At 38.2% G+C, this 17,543-nt stretch overlaps 1 protein-coding gene across 2 annotated transcripts in view; it reads left to right on the top strand.

The window, feature by feature from the left end:
* The window catches only part of myom3 (myomesin 3), a 50,541-nt gene that overhangs the window by 17,608 nt on the left and 15,390 nt on the right, over nucleotides 1-17,543 (top strand). The window contains exons 8-19 of one of the 2 annotated variants that reach the window (XM_077720013.1): nucleotides 1,212-1,256; nucleotides 3,144-3,275; nucleotides 3,347-3,508; nucleotides 5,547-5,688; nucleotides 7,081-7,280; nucleotides 8,819-8,872; nucleotides 10,265-10,392; nucleotides 13,113-13,296; nucleotides 14,576-14,750; nucleotides 14,825-14,946; nucleotides 15,790-15,977; nucleotides 17,392-17,518. In XM_077720013.1, coding sequence (XP_077576139.1) covers nucleotides 1,212-1,256; nucleotides 3,144-3,275; nucleotides 3,347-3,508; nucleotides 5,547-5,688; nucleotides 7,081-7,280; nucleotides 8,819-8,872; nucleotides 10,265-10,392; nucleotides 13,113-13,296; nucleotides 14,576-14,750; nucleotides 14,825-14,946; nucleotides 15,790-15,977; nucleotides 17,392-17,518 — 1,659 coding nt within the window. The remainder of the gene's footprint in view (nucleotides 1-1,211; nucleotides 1,257-3,143; nucleotides 3,276-3,346; nucleotides 3,509-5,546; nucleotides 5,689-7,080; nucleotides 7,281-8,818; nucleotides 8,873-10,264; nucleotides 10,393-13,112; nucleotides 13,297-14,575; nucleotides 14,751-14,824; nucleotides 14,947-15,789; nucleotides 15,978-17,391; nucleotides 17,519-17,543) is intronic. The other variant, XM_077720012.1, reaches the window with a different exon arrangement.

The raw sequence follows: 17,543 nt of genomic DNA, 5'->3' as shown, positions 1-17,543 counted from the left end.
CATAATAATGGCGCCAAAATACTTTAAAGCAGGTCAACTTGATTTCATGTGGGCCAGAAATATAATATTTATGTTTTTTTTTTTATAAATGGATTAAAAGAACTGGATTAAAAGCCATGAATATTTAGTGTTTTTTATAGATCTGAAACAATGTTTATTTTTGCTTTTTTATAGTATTTTTAGGTTTTACAAAATTACTTTTGAACTAAAAACAGAAAAAATTATTAAAAAATGCCAATTATTAATTTAAAAGGTGGAAAATCAGGAAATGTAATATACATCTATACTCTTTATTTTAATTTCATCCTAAAATAGAAAGTCGGCACTCATGATTTACTGTCCCGGGCCACACAAAATGATGTAGCGGGCCAGATTTGGCCCCCGGGCCGCCACTTTGACACGTGTTTTAAGGCATAAAAAGTAGGCTTTTAGCTACAACAAAAACATGTAGAAATTATAACAATATATACTTAAAATCATAACAATAAGCAAGAATCTGTAAATACCATTATTGGCAAAAAACGAAGCTACAAAGAAAGTGGAGAGAAGTTCAATAATGAAGAGAAATTTTACTTACCAATTGCAGTCTAGTCAATTTCCTGTCTGAAGAACGTCTCAGGATTAAATTTGTATTTGGCAACAAACAACATTTTCCAATCGCTCGATTCCCATTGGTCATCCTGTAAAATAAATAGTTTTGAGTTTTAAACATTGTTTACATGTACTTGCTTGCTATAAACAATACAAAAACAAAATCAAGAGTTTCTGGGTTAAAATTTCAGGATAGATTTTGACACTCCTCATACGCCATGTGCCATTTTCTCCTTTTAAACAGTAAAGTCACGTCCTATATCACCATTACATAACAAAGAACTTACAGTCCTCATGCATAATAGACTCAAAAATGCGCAAATGACTTTAAACAGCTCTTGTAATGTCTCTAATGTTGATTTTTCATATCTCATATTGTTACAATAGTCTTTTAACAACAAGGCTACAATTGTTGAAATCATCTATGCGGGTGTGATTGATGAAAAATGCCTTTTCATTTCCATTTCATCTACCCATGATCATTTAGTAGGTTTGATGTGAATGACATGTACAGAGTTTCATCATCAGCAATAGTCCTTTCATCTTCTCAACATGAACCGTTTTGCTTCTTTATCTCCATTTTGGATCGGCGCGGCTCTGTTTCGCCATTCGCCATGCAGCGTATAAAGGAGCCATGGCTGGTACAGACGATTTCCGTATTCTGGGTAAGCTCCTTCTAATGAGAGTCCATATTTATTTTACCCTATAGTAATGTTCCACAGGCTTCTAGTTACTGGGATCTGTTTATTTTGTCCTTCAATTCAAAACATCTAATAGCTAAACAAGGGGTGTTACTTTGTATTAGTCACTAATACTAATAATTAGTGCAAAGAATGAGTAAATTATCAAAATGTTTATTAAAATAATGTTCCTTTTACATTATGATCAATATATTATGAACAAGAGAATAACATAAGAACATAAATAAATGTCAATTCATGTTGTCTGCATGTACTAAAACACTGCGCCCCTAGCGGATAATACAAGAACTACACATTATAAAGAAAATTCTTTTTTTTTTTTTATATAAGGCAGCTTCTTCCCCGGGCCGTACCAAACCACCAGACGGGCCGGATCCGGCCCGCGGGTCATATGTTTGACACCACTGAGCAAAAACATGATGTTGTAAACTAAGATGGCATCTGCATATTTAACAGTATTGTTTCAGTTCAGGCGTTTGTGTTTTTTTAATATCTGACAGTGGTGGTTTTTCGTTTTTGGTTTTCTGTTTTTTCCATATATAAGGCGCACTGGATTATAAGACGCACTGTCTATTTTGGAGAAAATTTAAGACTTTTAAGTGCGCCTTATAGTCGTGAAAATACGGTACTTTATGCGTTTTTATCGTATCTTCCTAACATGTTTGCTTTGGTGGGCTAAAACCTAACCCAGGTATTCCCAAATCATCCACTTGACGTAAATGCCTCTCCTGTTACTTTCCGTACAGAATGTCAACATCACACTGACATAAAACGTTCCGATAGTGAGCTTTGAATAGCGCTTTGTCAACGTAGCACATAATAGCGTCACATATACTTTAATATCTCATATGGAGACGATCCCAGCTCGCAAAGGCGAATCACTCAATCAAGCCAAGCGCAACGGCGCCACATTTATCCTTGTGGGGAGGGAAAGGTCGATCCTTTGAATGATGGCAGGCACGAATCCGACTGTGGGGGATTATTATTAAAACAGCGTGCGTACTTGTGATAGTATGGCTCGGCGATAAATTATGCTACATTTTCTCAGGTTCGCCCTTGCGAAGGATCTTTGACAAGACCTCACAGTACCCGTAGCTTCATTTTTTAGTGGGTCTGTATCGCCTCAGTGCTTTTGACAAGTTCTAGCTGAAGTAATAGCTTGTCAGGAATTGTTCACTATCCTTGAGCTGTCACATCTTTGGGTTTTGGCATGGTGCATTCCTTCAGGGAATGCCTCCTTCTTTCATTCTCTGTTTTTGTCACTGTACTGGTTTTCAGTTCATAGGCAGTTCGGTAGAAAAGTGGGAATTCCGAATCCTTTTCTACAAATAGTGATATGTCTACTAACAGAATTAATTGGTTCCAAAAGTTCTATTTTTCTTTAATAGAGCAGTATTTTAAATGTAAATTTGTTCATTCAGTCCACAGTTCTTAAAAAAAACGACCAAAGGAAACCCTTAAAAAATGATCAGTCTACTAAATATGTATGTGAAAAAATGATTTATTAATCTAATAAAATGATTCGCACCAGTCATTTTAAATAGATAAAAGTTCTTTTAACCACACTTGGGGAAAAAAAACATGGAAAGTTGTTGTTGAGACAGAGCCAATGGGAAGCCAGGGAGATTGTCAAGTAGGACACAATGCTACTGCAGCAATTTCAAAATAAAATACCGCACACAGGATATTTCTAGATGTTTTGGAGGATTTCATATATTAGAAGTTATTTTCATATCAAAAGGCTTTGTAACCTGAAAATTTCATATGTAGAGGTATTACTACATGAAATCCCTATGCAAAAATATACAGTAACTTTTATTTTATCCACTTATTTTGAACACTTATTTCCAGCTTCGCAACAAGACGACTTTGGTACCACCTTTCCACCCACATGGGTAACAGAAGGCCACAGTTTGACCCTGAACTGTACCTTCACCTCACCCCTGCTGCCCTTCCAGCAAGAGGTCACCTGGTTCAGAAATGGTATAGAGTCCTGGACTAGAGCCTTTCCCATTTGATGGCGACCATTGCATCAGTTGTGTTTGTCGTTTCAGGGACGCAACTACTCCAATCTTCCGACATGGACTTGAACACGACGGATAGCACGGCGTCCATTACACTGAGTGCTGTCTACAAGGAGCATGAAGGTCTTTACACTGTCCGCTTGAAGACCTGGGATGGATTTTTGGAATCTAGCGCCTATGTCTATGTCAAAGGTAAGAAACTCTTCCAATGATATTGATGGTTTTAGACCACACATGGGCAAACTACGGCCCGCGGGCCACATCCGGCCCGCTAGGCCTTTTAATCCGGCCAGCCAACGTTGTCCAAAAGGTTGTTTTTTTTCCCAAGATGGCGCCGTCACACGGAAGCCAGTGACAGTAGCTCTGTCCACTCTTATTTGTATCTTTTTTAAGGGTTAGGGTTAGGGTAAGGGTTAGGGTTAGGGGGGTTAGGGTTAGGGGGTTAGGGTTAGGGGGTTAGGGGGGTAGGGTTAGGGGGTTAGGGTTAGGGGGTTAGGGTTAGGGGGTTAGGGTTAGGGGGTTAGGGTTAGGGGGTTAGGGTTAGGGGGTTAGGGTTAGGGGGTTAGGGTTAGGGGGTTAGGGTTAGGGAGTTAGGGTTGGGTTAGGGTTAGGATTTCCTAATACAGGGTTAGGGTTAGGATTTCCTAATACATTCCTTTTTACTTTACTTTGTACTTTATACGTTTTACTTTAATGATGAGTTATGAGTATTTTAATACTTTTTTCTGTTTATGTTTCATATGTACTGTTAACGGATGCACTTTTTTATTTGTATCGTATCTTTAGCTGACCCGTCCCATCTGTCAAATTTTTAAAGTCAATGTGACCCACCCCAGGCCCAAAAGTTTGCCCACACCCCTGTGCTAGACATTATCTGTCACTTTAAAGTGTTAAATTATCTTTGTATCATCAGATAATCTCGATACTCGGGCCAAATCCAGAATAAAAAAGCCTAACAACTTGGCACTCTGCAAAGGTCATTTGATAATGATCCAGCCATGAAAACTAAAATCACTGCCAATTTTTTTTCACCACTGAAACGTGCGCACGAATGACCATTCTAAAAGGTGGAAGCTGACACATTGTGTGAACTTCTGTGCCGTCTCCAGTGAGGCCAAATAGCTGTCAGATCGTATTAGATCAGTTTCAAAACACACTCTACCTACCGCTATGTATTCGGAAATATGCCTTTGCATGCAAAATATCACCACACGGCATTGCTTCTCTCTCACAAATTGTATTTCACACTCCCAAATAGTTTATTTTTCTGGCAAATTTAGGTTTTGCTTTGATTTCCTACTGCCACGTTCATTCAGAGGGTGGAATTGAAGAATCAAAACTCTTTTCAAACAAGGGAACATCTCGTACCTTTGACATGATTACCCTGAAGAGCAAAAATGACTGGTGACAAAAAGGACAAAGAATAGCTTCCAAATGAGGCCTTAAATGTTAAAAAATATGTCTGGTTGCCAGTCTTTTCTTACAAAATGTGTTTTTTTTTCCCAGTGAGAGCGAGAGGTACTAATTAGTCAATCAGAACCAAGTGCTTCCATTCCGCAGTCGCACTTGCATTGCAAATAGAAGGTTAGTGGCAACAAAAACAAACATGGAGCCTAAGAAAAATAAACTGAAGGATGCGTTGGCTTATTTGTATTTATTTTTTAAACCACCCAAGACTCACACCGATTTTGATTTGTGAGAATATAATCCTGAACTGATCTAAATCTATCCCCAATGTGACAACTTTTAGTATAACTGTCGTAGCCTGTTTTCTGGAGAAGAACAAATATATATGGGGGAAAAATACTTCACTTGTGCCCTGTTTTATATTTTAAAAAATGGAGAAACTGAAATGACAGGCATAACTGCAATGTTCAATTTTTTTTTGGGTTTGTTCTAAATAGATGATAATAACACTATTTGAAGTACAATAAGTAAACTGTGGAGAAAAAAAGGGGAAAAAACAATAATCAGATTGAGACTGTGTACCTAAAAAGCGTGTCAAAAACTGTATTCATTTATGTTCTGAGCCACTTATCGTCACAAAGGTCGCCAGGGTGCTGGAGTCTATCCCAGCTAACTACAGGCACCTAATAGGGCATAACCTGAGTTGTTGGCTAGCCAATCACAGGGGACTTGGAGACGAAAGACAACCATTTAAGCTCAGTCAGGCCCAAAAAAAACTAGATGTCGCTTAATTATCCTACCATGTTTGTTTACCACAACCCAGATGCACCACCGGCAGAAGTCGAATTCCCTGCATCGCCCCTATTGGTCAAAGTATCCGATGTCAACAAGGACTACGTCTTCTTGACCTGGCAACCGCCCAGTGCCGACGGATCATCGCCAGTAGAGGGGTATTACATTGAGAGGTAAAAAGATTGAATGTCGAAAACTGAGATTGGTAGTAGTGTACAGCCCTGGGGTGTCAGGGGGTGCTGGAGCCTATCCCAGCCAACAATCGGGGACACCTGGAATTGGTTGCCAGCTCATCTCAGGTTGCAAAAAGACAAAAAACCATGCATGCAGACATTTGGGACCATTTTGCATGATTAAACAACCAACATGGAGGTTTTTGGCTTGTTGAGGAAACCATAGTACCCAAAGAAAACCCACAGAGAATGGGAAAAACATCCAAAAAAGCTAAAAAAATCACAAGGGTCTAAACCCTCAATCTCAGAATTGCCTGGTTGAGTTTAAACAAGAAAAATAAGGCTCTTATTTGCAAAAAATTGTCACATTGAGACATTAATTAGCCACTCCCTTTCAAAACAGACTTGCCAAAAAAAACATGTTCAAACAGCTGTTGTGGTTTGGCCCACTTTAAAAAAAAAGGAACACCTGGTGATAACAAGGCGACAATGAACCTTGTTTTGTTTACTTTCACTTCACACTCAAAGCCTTCTACCGTTAACACCCATGATTCAACATTAGCAAATTTACACGTCAACTTTAACCCAAAAATACGCCACGGAAAGCACGAATCTGCTTCATTATCCATGTGTTGTTTCCATTATTGTCATATTTGCCATGTTGTAATACCCCAGTCACTGATTGCAGTTTATGATCCCACCTACACGTAGCAAATGTCAAGATATTCATGCAGATATATTCAGAAAGTACTTCTCAGGTTTCCTCGTTAGACAAGACGAATGTGGGCGCTTCCTCTCGGTGAAATTGATTAGCGGCGGATAAAAGCTCAGGCAGCAGGTGTTATAGTTCTCTCGTGATATTTATGAGCCTTCTCCATCTTGCAAACGCCAGAATCATAGATTCCTACTGAAAAAAAACGAATGGCGACCAGTCAGGTTCATTTTGCTATAACGCCACTTTGACTTTGTAATTTGTCTTGTTAGAATTCTGCAAATGTCCTCATTCGTCTGCGCTTTTTGTGTTTTATCGCTTTTAATTGGGTCGGCGGATTGAATTCCTAAACGCAAGTCTTTTCTGGGTATGAGAGGACAACTTAGTTCCCTAGCAACAGCTTTATCGTTAGCGCAAACTCTGTTCATCTCTCTTTGTTTTCCAGGCGATAGTTAGTTATTGAAGTTTCCCTTATCTGGACGCTACATTTATCTTTGAAAATAAGTTTTTAATGCGTCTGGGAGGCTCTTTGTGTAGGCGCCGCGGTTAATACGGGTCTTAGCGAAGGCTTTAGCGCTTTAAATTTGTTGTGCTGCCTCGCCATTGTGTTCTAAATTGAAACTCGGGAAGTAATGCGCTCGTTTATGTTTGTGAGGAACTATCAGTCTGTCTTTTTACAGGTGTGACCTCAGCCAGGGCCAATGGGTGCGTTGTAATGCTAACCCTCAGAAAGAATGTCATTACCCAGTGTTTGGGCTTAAGGAAGGCGCCCAGTACCAGTTCAGAGTTCGAGCCGTGAACCGAGCGGGAGTGGGTCACCCTTCCAAGGCGACAGAGGCAATTCTTACTGAGGACCCTCTGCAAAATTCAAGGACCCTTGGTAAGCTTTGAAAATCTGTAGCGAAATTAAAAAGGAAAATGCGGTTGATTTTATGATGCAGATCTGGTTCAGCTATTGCGTAACTGAAGAAAATGGTTACTGCCCCGCCCAGTCCAAAAAGATTGGGTATCTGTCAATGGTGGTCAATGTTAGTTTAAAATATATAACATTAAGCAATAAGGGCGTAATCAAACCAGGAAAGCCAATTGTTGTGTGGATTTAGTCGCCATTTTGGTTCCTTTTCACATTGCAATTGTATTTTTGTTGGAAAAAAATGGCCTGTGAAGGTTACAAAGTAAAATATGGAAGGAAATAATCATGGATATCCAACTTATATTCATTTATCGAACGACAAGAGATTTCAAGAATCAGAGGGAATTGGTGAAAAGTTGATTTTTTTGGTGTATTTATCTAGACCAGGGGTGGCAAAAGAGCAAAAATGTTAAACTGTGAGAGTCAAAGAGCCGCAGTAATATATACAAAATATGATCAGTAGTTGACAAGTTTACAAAATCTTCCATCACAAATCTCCTCCACTACAAGAATTTGTAAAAAATAATAATAAAACTCCAACAGTTAAACAAGGGCTGGCTCTAGAGGTGACTGTGCTCATTAACATGAATATGGATATGTTCATCAATATTTACTGTCCCTTTAATAAATAAATCAAACACACTAGCAAGCAAAAAGCTGCATTCATTTTGGCAAGGTCACCCATATTACTACTACTACCCATTCTGCGTTTTTGTGCCTATACAAAAAACAGTAAACCATAAGTACAAATATCAAAAAGTATATTTATTAAATATTACAGTCAAGCATATAAAAAGACTAATATATTACTACCATACTTCATTTTTGTGCCTATACAAAAAACAGTAAATCACAAGTACAAATATAAAGTGTATTCATTAAATATTACAGTCAAGCATTTGAAAAGACTAATATATTACTAGCTAAATATTACATATATAAATGTACTTTAAATACTGTACTCGGAGTGAAAATAGTTTCTCTCTACTTGATATATAAATTTAAAAAAAACTGGTTCATAGTCCAAGTCCTTGAAGGGGAGTGAAGTACAGCTCGGGATAAAAACTGTTTTTAAAGGCTTTCGAGATCCAGGATTTCTTGTTTCTCATCCAGTAAAAAAAACAGCAAGGCTTTTTTCTTAGTCCTATTAAGTTAATTTTGTCTTCTTGCGGCCATATCTGGTCAAACAATCCGCGATATTTGAGGGATTACTGTAATGCCAAAGCGTTACAACTTGGGTGTTATTCTAGACCATGGATAAAATTGTGCATTGATACGTGACATGTGCAATGGTGTACCTGTGTCTATATATAAACTGCAGTAGAGAAGAGGGCAGATGGGTTGTGATCCAGCGTTGTGCATCATTAAACTCGGCCTGCTCTCCATCCATCCATGTTGCTCCCTCTTACCTATTCCAGTCTCTTTTGCGGCACTTTGACACATAAATGTGTTTATGATGCTCATTAGGCTTCTCTTTAACCATGTGTGTTGCTCCACGCTCTCAGTGGTCAAAACGCAAAGAGGCATCCCCGTGGTCGTCACAAAAGATGAACTTGAAGGTGAGAATTATACGTTATTACGTGGGAATGTGGAGTTTTAAATGAGGAGGTTCCTCAACCCATCGCTCCAGGCTTAATGCTTCTTCCTATTGTATTGGACAACATGCCAGAGTAATGGAGGAGACAATTTCTCACGATGAAACAGCTCCCGACGGCGCCCGGTTGAAGGCGCGTTGGGGGTCGTGGATTGGGGGGGTGCATTGGAATGGTCGTCATGGCGGTGTTCGCATGGGAAGGTGAAAGCGTGCATCAAGCGTGTGTCGGGCTCGGCCTCGTTCATCACGGGCAAATAGTCTTTCAGGCTAATGAAATATTCATCAAATAGAACGGCACTCTGTGGAACAATCCTCATTTGGAATCAATTGCACATGATGCTCACATGTTTACAAGTAACGAGTATTTGACATTGGACGGATAAGGGAAATGGGGGTTAAAAGGGGGAAAGTTGGAATATTTATAAGGCGGGGCTTACAAAATTAATTTTTGGGAGTCATTTTAATCATAGTATTTGATTAAAACACCAAGATGTTTTCAATGTAATGTCTAAAAAATGCTCTGTTATTTGGGATATGCTCCAGCACCCCCAGAACTATAGTAAGGAAATGCGGCATGGGGAAAAAAATATATACCGTATTTTCACGACTATAAGGCGCACCGCATTATAAGGCGCATTCTCTATGAATGACAATTTTTTCCATATATAAGGTGCACTGTATTATAAGGCGCACTGTATTATACGGCTCACTGTCTATTTTGGAGAAAATTGAAGACTTTTAAGTGCACCTTATAGTGGTGAAAATACGGTAATTGCTATTGACTTCCAGGTATGAAGCACTCACTACACAGTCACCTCTAGAGCCAGCCATTGTTGATGTTTTGGATTTTTTTTGTATAAAATCTTGCAGTGGCGGAGGAGCTATATAATGGAAGATGTTGTAAACTAAGATGGCTGATCTGCATATTTAACAGTATTGTTTCAGTTCAGGTGTTTGTGTTTTTTTATTATCCGACAGTGGTGATTTTTCATTTTTGGTTTTCTGTTTTTTCCATATATAAGGCGCACTGGATTATAAGGCGCACTGTCTATTTTGGAGAAAATTTAAGACTTTTAAGTGCGCCTTATTGTCGTGAAAATACGGTAAATTTATTTTGGTGTAAATATCTTTTAAGTAAAACAGTAAATTAGCAATTGTGCAACAGTGAAAAAATGTTTTTATCTCAATATAGTGTACATTTTGGAGGTATTTATGCATTTTTTTTATCCTTCTTACCCCAATGCTATTTCAATAGACAATGATGAAAATCTCTCACACACACACACACACACACACACACACACACACACACACACACACACACACATCTTTAATATTGTTTATATTGGATGCACAGATCAGATTCGAACCCCACTCCCCCCCACCAACGTCCACGCCTGCGAGCTGAGCGACACGTATGCTGTGCTGAGCTGGACCGAGCCGGAACCCCGAGGGAAGGAGCCACTCACCTTCCAAGTGGAGCGGGTTGGTATACCTCAATATTATTATTATTATGTTAAAAGGGTGGACTTATCATATGTTGGATCTAATTACATCTATCTCATAATATGATTCATTGATGTACATGTTAGATATGTACCAGATCCCATCACGTGATCGGAAAGTATTTGAATTTTTTTTTTTTATACATTGTCAAAAAATGTAAGCATCAACTCTGCCATTGACGACAATAGACGTCCAATTCACTTTGATTTGGCTGACACCCAAAAAAAATAATAATCACCGAAAGTCAGCCTTTCCAATTGAAATTATTTTAATGTATATAACTCACAATGGCAGTGAAATAGTTAATGGTTATAAATATCAACAAAATAATGCTGAGATACCTATTAATTATTATATATTTATACGAGTGAACTAAACTTTGCAGAACAAAAAAACAAGAAAAACACAAGAGATCCAATCAACCACATTGCATTCTTTTCTAAATAATCAAAAAAATGCATTAAGCACATTTAACACCGCATAAAAGGTCAAATAAATCCCAATCATGAAAGCCTCAACTTATACAATTGGACTATTTTAATATACATTTCTTCCCTCCCCATTTTGACCCTACTTAAGAATATTCCACCTTTTCAAAACATTTAAATAAAACAAGAAAAATCATTTAAATCAGGCAAATACATTAAGCTCATTTTACACTGCATAAAAGGTCAAATAAATCACAATCAAAAATTTGTCAACTTATCAAATTGCACTATTTTTATATACATTCCTTCCCTCCCCATTTTGACCCTACTTAAGAATATTCCACCTTTTCAAAACATTTAAATAAAACAGTAAAACTCATTTAAATCAGGCAAATCCCACATGCAAAAAATATGCGATGAAGACATCCCTACAACAACAACAACAACAACAGTTGTTTCAACATGGCACTTATTGTTGTTTTTAGACAGCCTGCCTATGTAACGTGGCAGATTAAAAGCCAAGACATCCTCCCTGCTGCTCTAATCTAACAAGACATGTGCAAGAGAACACACAAATGCAAAGACTGGCTTGCACATCCATGATTTCAAGGTCGGGTGCAGTTTAAAGTCCACAATCGCACCACTTCTTGTCCTATCTCAGCAAATTGTCAAAAGTTCAAGCCCATTTTCACCCCCAAAAAAGCCAAATCCATCCACCTTGTGACCACCCATTCTTTTCAACAATCAAGCACCCCCAGGCTTTGCAATATCAAGCTGAGAAAACCCCTGAATTTTTCCAACTCCATCAGGAAGAGGCCGCGGGATATATCATTTTTATTGGACTGATATTTGTTACCGGGGTAATAAAAGTGTCTGAGCTGTCAAAGGCAAGAGCACAATACAAAAAAAGTTTGCCACTTGACGTCCACTTATTTAATGAAGGCCGCATTTAAATACATCTGTCGCCCTTGAGCAAGCTTTGGATAATCGCTCGTGACTTTGACGGCCTTTTATGGATGGTAAAGTGCGGTAAAAAGACATAGTGGGGTGTCAAGTTTTTAACCCATCAAAGCTAACTAGAGTGCTTTCAATGTAGTTTTTTTTGTATTTCTTCTCCCGAGGCTTGCGTGGGTTTTCTCCAAGTAACAGCGACTACTTATTATTCTACCAGTTATGCGACTACTTGTTATTTACTAGTTATGCGACTACTTGTTATTCTACCAGTTATGCGACTACTTGTTATTTTACCAGTTATGTGACGAGTTATTTTACTAGTTATGTGACAAGTTATTTTACTAGTTATGTGACTACTTGTTATTTTACCAGTTATGCGACTACTTGTATGTTACTAGTTATGCGACTACTTGTTATTTTACTAGTTATGTGACTACTAGTTGTGACTACTAGTTTTTACTAGTAATGTGACTACTAGTTTTTACTAGTAATACGACTACTAGTTATTTTACTAGTAATACAACTACTAGTTATTTTACTAGTAATATGACTACTAGTTATTTTACTAGTAATGCGAGTACTTGTTATTTTACTAGTTATGCGACTACTAGTTATTTTACTAGTTATGCAACTACTTGTTATTTTACTAGTTATGCGACTACCTATTATTTTACTAGTTATGCGACTACTTGTTCTTTTACTAGTAATGCGACTACATATTTTACTAATTATGCGACTACCTATTATTTTACTAGTTATGAGACTACATTATTTTACTAGTTATGATACTATTATTTTACTAATGTGACTACCTATTATATTACTAATTATGCAACTACTTACTACTTTGCTAATGTAACTACTTTTGTGACTATTTTTATGACACTAATGTGACTACTTATGTTACAAATTGTGACTACTTATTTATATAATATTTATTTATTGATCATGTTTATATTTGTTATTATTATTATTTATTTTATCTCTCAATATTTCACTTAGTGTAGTCTTTAAATGAAAAAAGAAGTCTCATCTGAGCATATTTCAATTACAAATACATACAATCCATATCATCAAATTCCCTCTTCCCAATGCCTTTGCATTAACACGCTTAAATTGCAAGTATTTCAATCTCAACTCCATCTCACTTTCCAGCTTACCTGCAGGTGACATTCTCAACACCTTCCAAAGCAAGAAATGCTTTCCTGTAGTAGATAACAACACCCTCACTAATGAGCAATGGTTCTCTCGTGGACCGACTTATCAGCATTGGCAGCATTGAGAACAATAAGGGTTAATGAGGGGGTTTTTTTTCAGTCACAGGAAGGCGAGGACAGCTGGGAAATGGCTAGTCTGGATACAGTGGTCAACTCTCCCAGATTTCCTGCCTTCGATCTGGTCAAGGGAAGGCAATACCGCTTCCGAGTCTGTGCGGTCAACAAATATGGCGTCAGTGAACCGTCAAAGCCTAGTGAGCTGATTTGCTTGGGAAAACCGCAAGGTAAGGTTCTCTACACGTGGACTGGTTTCCAAACAATTCCTCAAAGAACGGCTGTGGGCGTCGGTTCTCGTCCAATCAGGAGCACCTGATTGCAATCAACTGATTACATGGTGGAAAGGTATCCTCTTGATTAGTTGAAATAAAAACCTGCAACTGCTCTAGACTACTCTGGAATATTATGGAAAATAACCCACCAAAAAACTGAATAAGGGGTCTAAAAAGGATACCCCGAGGGTCGCGGGGGGTGAAGGATTTCATTCCCACAGATCCAACAAGGACAGTTTTACGGATTAAGTTTCTGGTGAAGACGTTGCATTGATGATAAGTTTTCTTCTTTCATTCATTTTCAATGTGGTTATCTGTGCAAACATTTCAGGGGTGCTGGAGCCTAGCTCAGATACATACAGGTAGGGGATGGAGTGCATGTTGAATTGGTTGCCAGATAGGGGCGATTTTGGCCGTTTAGTCAGAACTATCGTGCATGTTTTTAGATTTGTTAGGAAAAAAAAACATATTTTTGGGATTATGAGGAAAATATGTCACACTGGAGAATAATTCGCATTTTTTTGGGGTGATTTTTTTTTATCTAATCCAAAACAAAACAAAATAACGGTAGCTGACTGAATCTGTTATCATAACAGATTTTTTCAGATAACAATAGGCTACAAAAACAACATAACAAGCTGTCGGTGCAAACATTTCAGGGGTGCTGGAGCCTAGCCCAGATACATACAGGTAGTGGATGGAGTGTATGTTGAATTGGTTGCCAGATAAGGGCGATTTTGGCAATTTAGTCAGCCTATTGTGCATGTTTTTAGATTCGTCAGGAAAAAGAACGTACTTTTCGGATTATATTCAGAAAATATGTTACACTGGAGTATAAATCGCATTTATCGGGGTCATTTTACTTTATTTTATTTAATCCGAAACCAAAAAAAGAACAGTAGCTGGCTGAATAGGAATCTGTTTGTTATCATAACAGATTTTTCAGGTTACAATAAGATACAAAAACAACATAACAAGCTGTCGGTTTGAGAGAAAATAAATCATATATAAGACGCACTTGAGTATTCGTTGAAGACCCAACCAAAATGAAAAATGGAAAAAATTTAGTAAATACGGTAAATAAGAAAACCCACACTTTCACCACTCTTCAGTTGAAATGAAAACCTGTACCCACTGCAGCCCTTTTGTGGAAATGGTTTGAAACCCTTCAAATAAACCACAAAAGTAGCAATAAAGTCACCAAAACCTTCATTTTTTTGTGCTTTTTCTCAAGGTGTCCCTGCACCACCGTCCAACATAACGGTCTTCCGGGACACGGACACCTCGGTGGCGCTTCAGTGGCAGGAACCCCAAAACAAAGAGGGTATTCTGGGATATTACCTGTACTGTAGTGAAAATGGCAAACAAGACTGGAAGGTCATCAACAACAAACCTATTTCCAATCCCAGGTGTCTGGAAAAAACGAAAAAATGTGGCCATTGTGCCGACAGTTTTTAATTAGATGTTGTTTTGTCCTTTTCAGGTTTACGGTCGACGGCCTCCAGACTCGTAAGGAATACGTATTCAGGATTAAATCAGTGAGTGGAGCGGGAAACAGCGATTTTTCAGGGGAGTCGGAACCCATTCTGGTTAAAGCTGCTATTTGTAAGTGGATTAAAGTTTTATTGTTGTTGTTAGGAAGGTTTAATTTTGTTTGGGATTTAACTCACAGGCTGGTTTAGACAGAAATATCTGGTCAAAACTAGTTTGGATGTTTATAAATCGTTTTGTTTGGTCAAAATGGATTGGACGTCTATTGACATTAATGGCAGAGAGGGAGGAAACATGCTTGTTATTAGCCGTGGTGTTGAATGGCAAATAAAGAGAGGAATTCCATGATTAATTGATAAAATTGGGCGGTATTTTGATGCTTTATAGAGTAATTATGCAAATGCTTTTGAGACTTTAGTAAAAGTATTTTTGGAATGTCTGTTTTTCCTTGATAATTTGGTTAAACTTAATTTTTCGTTAAATTGTAATCTGGCGAAAACATTGGATTTTATTAATTTTTTAATACAAAATAAATTGATAAACTGACTAAAAAGTACTAAACACTCAAAAAAATCAAAATATTTATTTGGTGCAGCGTTTAAGGACTAACTAACTAATTTTAATGACCAGCTAATTTGATGATGAACCCATTAAAACACTCCCAAGTACAAGCAGACTATCTCATAAATTGCCATTTCTACTTTGTTTATAATGACTAAAAAAGTGAAAATGATACTAGCACACGTTACGGTAATTTGTAGCGATTTGTGGCGATTATAATTCGCCTATTAAAGAGCCACAGGGCTTTTTTTATGACTCAATGTCAAATAATGTTTCTCATTTCCTTGCCATTCCCATTCTGAGTCTTTTTGTCAGATGAATTAATTACTATATATGACCACTTATTTGAATACCAGTTGTCGTTTTTAAGAGCGCCATTTTTTTTGTCTCCACCAGGCGTCCCCTCGCCTCCCTCAGGCATCGCCTTGTTGTCATGCACGGGCTCAGAGATGGTTTTAAATTGGCGACGCCCACATTTCGACGGCGGCGACCCTGTACGCGGTTACTACTTGGACATGCGGGAGGCCGGCGCCGAAACTTGGCAGAAGGTCAACCTGAAGGCGTACGAAGAGAGGCGAGCCACGGTTAGTGAAGTCTGGGATTCATTCTCGATTGGGTTTAGGTCCAAAAAAAACTGTTTTAAAGCTCTGAGCCAAATCTTACATCAGATGAAACTAATCTCTATTTTCTAGTTAGCCTTAAAGTCTTGAAAGTATTGGACCGAGGCGCACTCGAACCGTGTCACTAGGCAACTAGCGGTGTCCATGGATACCTTGGGTGAAGGTACATCTTTGCGCTTGTCTCTAACAGATTACACGTGAATCTTGATTAAACACACAAAAAAAGTATTTTTGATTGTTTAATTGAGAGTTGCCACCATGAATTGACCGGCAAGTTCATTTACAATTGCTTTGACTTTTGGGCTAGAAGGCTTACTCAAGTATAAGCCCCAGCTAGAAAATTCAGAGTTAAATGGGATTTGTTCATATATATAATATACATTGGACTAAAAGATGCAGGTTGGACGTTGAATTACATTTACACCAAAAAACATTGGTAAAAACAAATTAAAACTTAGACCTTTAGGCTTTTAGTTTAAAGTTGTGGAAAAAGTAGCATCAAATTCTAGTGTTTTTTATTATTGATAACTGACATTTTTAGGCAACATTTTCAACATAAAGTAATTCAAGTTATTTTTTGGGCTAATTAAATTGATTATTATTTTTTTTACTTAACTAAAACCGTCAATCATGTTTTTTTATGTGTATAGAATTGCAAAAAAGTATTATTGTACTGGAGTGAGTCAAAATCCTCAAACGCCACTTCGTTACCCCCTAGTGGACGCCAAGTGTGCTCTGGCTTTTTACTCCTGAAGTTTGATATCCAAAACTCATTTTCTGATCCATTATCCTCCCAAAACGATCACAGGGGGTGCTGGAACCTATCCAAGCTGATTACTGGCACTAGACGTAGGCCACCCTGAATCGGTACTCACACAGTGAGGACCAACCTGGAATTGAACTCTCAGGCCCAAAAACTGTGAAGCCATCGTGCTAACCACGCCACCATCAGACCACCTTTCCAAAAGTTTAATGTCCTGAGTATTTATTTATCTATTTGTTTTATTGCTTGCCCCTCCCAAACACATCGTTTAGCCCCCCGTGAGCGAAGAGAAAGCGTCTCGCCGAGACGATAAGAGCCTTGAAGTCTAAGTGGCTGCGAATAGTAAGATCAATGTGCAAATCAATAAGGCTGAATCCCCTTTCTTCCCAAAGCACCTGTCTGGGGGGTTCAAGAGAAAATGCGCTTTCAGCAACAGTAATGCTTCAAAAAAAGCTCCTGTGTAACCCACCAGCTATAAATCCAAATTCTGTCAGGCAAAAGATGAGACAAGTCATGCTCACTTGTGCTTGATTCAACATTGATCACACACTGGATGCCATTGAAGTCATCATTTGGACATATTACTTATTGATCCTTTTCGGGTTTTTTTTGTAGGTTTCCAACCTGACCAACGGGCTTTGGTACCAGTTCCGCGTGTCTGCTGCCAATATGGTTGGCGTGGGGAAGCCGTCGGATGCCAGCGAGGCTTTTCTGTGTGAGGAGTGGACTATGCCAGAGCCGGGTAGGAAATGATAAAAAGAGAATTA

This window comes from Stigmatopora nigra, chromosome 7, assembly GCF_051989575.1.
Source record: "Stigmatopora nigra isolate UIUO_SnigA chromosome 7, RoL_Snig_1.1, whole genome shotgun sequence".
NCBI classification, from domain to species: Eukaryota; Metazoa; Chordata; class Actinopteri; order Syngnathiformes; family Syngnathidae; genus Stigmatopora; species Stigmatopora nigra.
Note: the sequence above shows the minus strand (reverse complement) of the source record. Positions and strands in the feature narration are given on the sequence as shown.